Raw genomic sequence first — 7,147 nt, forward strand, 5'->3', positions numbered from 1 at the left:
CTTTTCATGGAAAATGTTCTTAAAATGTGGCCCTTGGACTAGAAGCAGCAGCATCACTAGATAATTTGTTGGCACTGAAAATTCTTGACCCCACCCCCACCCCCACCCTAAGCATCAGAAACTCTGGGGATGAGGTCCATCCATTGTTTTTTTGTTTTTTTGGTTTTTTTTTTTTAAGATTTTATTGGGGAATTGGGGGAGGGGAACAGTGTTGGGGAATCGGGGAAGGGGAACAGAGAAGCTGCTGTCCTTTTGTTCTTCAGTCTAGGTGTGGAGGACGTCATTTCCCTGGCCTATGTTGGTATTGTGATCATTGTGCTCTTCCCAGGTGAGGCCTCTGGGTGGCCATTCATGGCGGTTCTTAGCAGCTTGCGGTGACTCTTGGCAGCTCACGGTAGCTCACGGCAGCCCCACTGCAGCAGGGGCTGCAGCCTACGCTGGCGCCAGCGACTCCCCGGCAGCCCAGCTCCACGTGGAGCTGTTGTTCACCATCTTAGCTGTAGAGGGCGCAGCGTCACTGGCCCTCATGTGGGATCTGAACTGGGGCCCTGCTGCTCAGAGCTGATGTTCCAAGCCAGCTCTTAACCAATGAGCTACTCGACCGACCCTCCATCCATCAGTTTTTAATCAAGCCTCAAATGATTCTGATGTATCTTAAAGAGACATAGGCATAGATTGTATCATAGAATATGGATTGTGCTTAGAAAGATACAAGGACATATTTGTGATGCTACCAATGTATAATAAGCAGTGCTGGCAGGAGCTGGGGGAGAGAGGACGTATACAAATAAGGAAAAAAATAAATGAAGCTTTTCTTGTGATTTCTAATCTATTGTCTAGATTTTGTCTTTCCTAAGTGATAAACAGATGCCTTGGCAAAAGCAAAACTGGCTCATGAAGCTCTGATAAAAGATCTCAGGAAATATTTGCTTCAAATTTTGCACAACTATTTGTTCTAAGGGAAATTTTTATTTTTTTCTTTTCAGCTAAATAGTTTTTATGACACATGAATTTTTTTTTTTTTTAGCTAAGAAAGAAAAGCTACCTCTCACTCTCAGAAAACACACACCTACAAACATTTGTACATAGATAGACATGAATAGGTCCTATGTAAGTCTGTCTTTTACTGTTCAAATTAAAATTATGAGTAGGTATAATATATTGATATATATAGCAGATATGTAAATTTAGCTAATTAATGGTATGTGTTTCCTTGCTGAAATTGAATTTTAACTATAAAATTCAGTTTGAACATTATGCCAAAATGCCCTAGCCATTTTATGTGTAAACTATTTTTTTCACGTGTTTGACAGAAGCATGGCACTGTGGGATACCTGTTCTGATCAACAGGAAGACATTGATAGCTGTTCAGAATCTGTGAAGTTCGATGCTCGCTCAATGACAGCTTTGCTACCTCTTAGTAAGTAGAAGGGTGGGTGCCCAGGGAGGTGGTCCTTAGAGTTATTGACATGATGTGAAATTATAGTCTTGGGACTTAAATGTGTATGAAGTGTTAAAATAACACTTAGTGGATAAATAGGTCTTTCCCTCTCTTGAGAGAAAATACAAAATAAATTTAAAATAAGGAAGCATTACAATAGATTAAATTAATCCACACTACCGATTGAGTTTTCTGATTTCCCAGCCACTGGAATAAGTCCTGGAGATGACAGATCCTAGCACCCTGAATTAATATTTAAAAATCATGGGTGGAAGGTGCTTCTATTAGCTCCCTAGGGCAGCTGTAACAAATTACCCAATCTGGGTGCTTAAAACAAATGACATTTATTCTCTCCCAGTTCCAAAGGCTAGGAGTCTGAAGTCAAGGTGTCAGCAAGGCCATTCTCCTTTTGAAGGCTCCAGGGAAAAATCCTTTCTTGCCTCTTTCTAGCTTCTAGTGGCTGCTGGTAATTCTTAAGACTGTCCCTTGGCTTGTAACCACATCACTGCGATCTCTGCCTCCATCTTCACAAGATCTTCTCCCCTGGTAGCTTCGTGTCCTCTTCTCATAAGGGTATTAATCATTTGATTAGTCCCACCCTAATCCAGTATGACCTTACCTTAACTTAATTATAATACCTGCAAAGATACTATTTTCAAATAAGGTCACATTCACAGATATCCGGTGTGTTACGGTTTCACCACTATCTTTGAGAAACACAATTCAGTACATAACAGTGCTAAAACAGACATTTGTATGGGTTACCACAAGGCCTAAAAAGAAGAAGTATTTGGCTGTCTCTGGACAGGGTTCATTTAAAGTATCAGGACAGAGGTGCTTTAATTCTGCTAAACCTTCACTATATTTCACCAGGGGCGTGGGGTTGGTGGGAGAATAGCCGTAGACATATTTCTGTCAGAGGAAGAAACAAATGCAAAGTTACAACATCTTATATCAATTCTTACATAGACAAGCCTGAAATACAGACCCCAAGGCATGTTGGATCCTGTGTGCTGTGCTAAGGATGGATGGGAGGATATAGTACCAATGAAACAGAAGGGGAAAAGATAATAGTAAAAGCTTTTAAAGGTAGAGATGTTGAGAGATCCAGGAAGGAGGACATAGGAATTAAGGACACGGAAAAGGCAAAAAAAAAAAAAAAAACACAACAAAGCAAAACCTTTTTGAGAGCTATTTAAAAGGAAGCATACAGATAATGTGTGATTGCAAATTCGAGATAAGTGAGAAAATGACTCCTGGGCTTTAGGCCTAGCCAACCTGGCAGATAGAATATCCCACCTTGCTTGTAGTATGGATTGGTTGTTCATTTTCTTTTTCCTTAGATCTTCCCATGTTTTTTTCCTTCCTTTATTTTCTTTTACTTAATTGTTTTTCCTTTCATGCCTTCATAGAACACTACTGAACAATGTCTGAACTTTTGTTTTTAATTTAGAAGTTTACTAACCTGAAAACATTTACTTCTTTTTTACTGAGCAATAAGAACAATGGCCATAGGGGGGTAAAAAATTTAATACCGTATTTGCCGGCGTATAAGACGACTGGGCGTATAAGACGACCCCCTAACATTTCCACTCAAAATACAGAGTTTGTTATATACTCGNTTTTTTTTTTTCCTGGAAAAAAAATACCAGTGTTTCATACAGTTCATGATTCACCAACCTCTGTTATATGCTGCCCCAGTAAACAAACTAAACTTCCTGTGGTACACTAAGGGGAATATTTTTCATTCATCATTCCACTAAGTGGATTTTAGTGTTCATCTTCTTTCCAGCTCTCTACTTCTGTTAGGGGTTTTATATAGCCCATATAGGGTCAGTTAGGCTAATCCGTTTGTGGACCATTATTAGACTGTTTTCTTTTTTAAAATTTTACTATATCTACACAAGAAACCATAATGTGAAATGCAGTAATCTATAAATGTTTATTATCATCTTTTTAAGACCAGAAAAAGAGAGATCAAAGCTTAGAGGCCTAAAGAAAAACAAATTTGAGCTTAAACTCTATTTCAGGTGAAAGGGAAATAATAAAAATATTTAATGGACACAAATATTTTATTACTAGTAATATAAAACAGGTCAGTACTGTCAAGGCAAAGAATAATTTTTTACTTAATTTGTATAGGTATATTTTCCTCACTTAAAAAAAAATTGTATATCCCTGTAAGTTAAAGACCACATTCCCTAATCATTTGGGGTATCAAAGCACTTGTGCATCAAATGTTTCCAGGTAAGAAATGTAGCAAATGTTTTTTTGAGATTGTTCCCTACTATTTTCACCAGGATCTGTGTTGTTTAAATTGCATCACGCTGTTAGCTAATACAGTCAAGATAAAACAGGAACCCAGATAGATGTTTCAAGGTACCTGGACTGTTCATTTTTGCTTTTGCTACTTTTGCTTTTGGTGTCAGAGTCAAAAAATCCTTGTCAAGACCTGTGTCAAAGAGCTCACCACCTATGTTGTTTCAGGTCTTTGATTTGAGCCTTAGATCCATTTTGAGGTAACTTTGGTGTATGGGTAATGTAGTGGTCTGTATAGGTAAATCTTCAATATTCTATTTTGGATAGGTTGGGAAAGCCAGATCGGTTTATACAATCAAAGTGCAAGAAGAAATTGATGAGTAGGATGCCCTCAGCTACATGGCTTTTTGGCCTCTTCTTCTGGGCCTGCTGCCCAGAGCTCCTGCTTCCATAATGCTGATCCTAGTTCCCATGTTCTCCATGTCTTCATGCCCTTTGTCATATGTTTCATTCCTGGAATGTTCAAGCCCTAACTTTCTTCTCAGTTTTCAAAACTCTTATAATGTGTCGTATCTTCTGTAACCAGCTGACTACCCACTTTCCCAAAAGAGTTCATCACTCCCTTTTGGACTATACCTGTACTTCGTAGGTAAATATATCACCCTGTCTGGTGATAACTTATAAAGATTTTAGTCTTCTGTATTTGTACATAAGATCTTTGGTGGTTGAGAATATTCTATGCACATTGATTTTGGCATTTTATTAACTTGCAAAGTATTTGATAAAATGGTGTACACAATAGGAAGTTGTTGACTGGCCTGAGGAGGGGATAGGTTTTCCCTTCTTAAAGTCATTGATTGAAAATATTCCAGTACTTACCATTTATTTTTTTTTCCCCATGATGTGACATCTAGCATGCTAGAGCCACATTGAAGAAAAAAAAAAAGAAAATGGAATTCTTCCTTTCTCCCAAGAAAAGTCCTTAAACAAAGAGCCAGGGTTCTAAATTGCAAATTTATTTGAAAGAATATGTGAAGCTTCTAAGCAAGTATATGGATAAAAAATAACATTCTCTTTGATTTATTGAGGCCAAGATTAGATCGCTGGATTATCATTCTGGATTTGTCACTCTTTTTTCTCTTTAAAATAAGATGTTTAAATTTTCTGTAAGAAGCATTCATACACATTTTAACAAAGTTCTGATGTGTGTGTGTGTGTGTGTGTGTGTAAAGGGCTAAATACACAGGAAGTAATTTGAGAGATATCCCAAAAAAACAATGTGAGGAATTTGTATTGTTGCTGAAGCTCATGAAAAACAATTTTTTTTTTCTTGAAAACTGATCTTCATTAATACATGTTAACAGATTGCTCAAGGCAAATCTTGCAGAACAAGAGAGTTCCTGACTTGACATCCGCATTCGGGATACATGTTGAAGACTGGTTCTCAAAGAGGGTTGGATGTTTGGAAATGTGTGGGGATGAAGTTTTTGGATTTTTTTTTTTTTTTGCCAGAGGAAAGCTGTAATATAATGATTAGGAGGCATTATTGACATTTAGTGGATGGCAACCAGGAATCATAAACATGTTACACAACTAAGGCAGTTCTTAGCCAAAAAAAGAATTGTCCCAACCAAAATGCTAGTAATGTTCCCTTGAGAACTAATGCAACAGGATGTGGCCATAGCTAGTTGCCAGTTGGACCTGACAAAATGAAAATACATGCTGATTAGGAACAGGCTAGAGACATGCTGATTAGGAACAGGCTAGAGTGAGTGGCAGTATCTCAAACAGTGTTACTTAGTCACACAGCCTTAAGATTTGGTTCATATTCAAGGAAGCTATAAAAAGAGTAAGAGTAGAATAGGGAAAATAGTATCATGTTTATCAAGAAGTTTTCTATCAGAAGAAGATCGCCTTTTTGGTGCCCCTATCTCCACACCTCCATCTCGTTTAAAATACAAAAAGAAAACTAATATATGAGACTAATACCTTACAAAAAACAAATCAGATCCTTCATTCAATAAATGTTTCTTTTAAGTATATTCTGTATTCCAGGTTTCTTTAAGCTCTGGTAATACATATTTAACAAACGCAGACATGGTCCCTCCTTTTGTGTACCTCACAGTCTAGAGAGATTTATCAGATTCAAAAGGTTTCACCTTTTACAAAAATATTCCCTCTCTAGAAGATTGAACAATGGAAGAGATGTTTCCTTTCTTTCTAAGTGAAAATGGAGTCATAATGACTCAAATATTAGGAGCAAAGCCATAGTCAGACACATTGAGAATAGGTCAGTAAGTAGCGTGAAAGGAGATTTCTAGTGACATAGCAGGTGTATCTAAATGCATACTTTGTGAGCCCATCCTTTACAAGCTGAGTTCAAAGTTAAAAAACTTTACCACATAGGCCCCATTGCTTTGGACAATAGTTTTAAAAATTAATTTAGCTGAGCTTTATTATTATCTCAGTTTTTAAAATCATTTGTACATTTATTTTGCTTGGCAAGTACTATCATTCAATTCAAATAATAGAGTGAATTAAAAAGGGGAAAATGTTAGGAGAGACTAGATCTGAATTATCCAATTTGGTTTCCTATAATGGTCAATTTCCCCCGATAATTATTTATTTATTTTACTTTGCCTCTGCATAAGAAAAGGGGACATAAGTCCTATAGCTTCCTTCTACACTTCTTTCCTCCACAGTAGCCAATTATTTAAGAACACACCCCTGGGTCAGATCAACAGGATTTATGGAAACTACGACTGATTCATAGAATGATGCATGAACAATGATTGTCATTGCAAACTCAAAATAAAGAATCTCCTCGGTAACATTGAAAAAGTCATATTGACAGGAGTTGAGTCACATCTTCCCTTGTCAATACTACTCCCCAAAGCAGGATTAATGTTTACATGTGAATGATTGTACTTCATTTCCTGGATGAGATATGAATTTGGTGTCCTGGAGCTGCCACTGCACTCAATTAAGCTTTGGCTGTGCTAAATTCATAACTCCGCATTGAAGAAAATAAGAAATTATCAGAAGATGTTGGCTTTCTTCTATATGTATCAATCCAATGAACCACACTCTTTCCAAGAAAAAGTCATATACAGTAATATCTTCGTTTGCAAGCATAATTTGATCCGGAAGCAAACTACTCATATTACAAGACTTCGCTCATTTACCATGTTAAAATGTACTTGGCTTGCCAGCATAATTCGTTCCAGAAACAAACTACTCATATTGCAAGACTTCGCTTGTTTACCAAGTTAAAGTGTATTAGAAATGTTTGCTCATCTTGCGGAATATTCGCAAATCAAGTTACTCGCAATCCAAGGTTTTACTGTAATTTCTTTTCATGGAAAATGTTCTTAAAATGTGGCCCTTGGACTAGAAGCAGCAGCATCACTAGATAATTTGTTGGCACTGAAAATTCTTGACCCCACC

The 7,147-nt window shown here is 37.2% G+C and overlaps 1 protein-coding gene across 1 annotated transcript in view; it reads left to right on the top strand.

Moving 5' to 3' along the window:
- The window catches only part of MSR1 (macrophage scavenger receptor 1), a 100,415-nt gene that overhangs the window by 9,640 nt on the left and 83,628 nt on the right, over nt 1-7,147 (top strand). The window contains exon 2 of the mRNA XM_019631026.1: nt 1,314-1,420. Coding sequence (XP_019486571.1) covers nt 1,318-1,420 — 103 coding nt within the window. The 5' untranslated portion in view covers nt 1,314-1,317. The remainder of the gene's footprint in view (nt 1-1,313; nt 1,421-7,147) is intronic.

Source organism: Hipposideros armiger, unplaced genomic scaffold (assembly GCF_001890085.2).
Source record: "Hipposideros armiger isolate ML-2016 unplaced genomic scaffold, ASM189008v1 scaffold_972, whole genome shotgun sequence".
Lineage (NCBI taxonomy): Eukaryota > Metazoa > Chordata > Mammalia > Chiroptera > Hipposideridae > Hipposideros > Hipposideros armiger.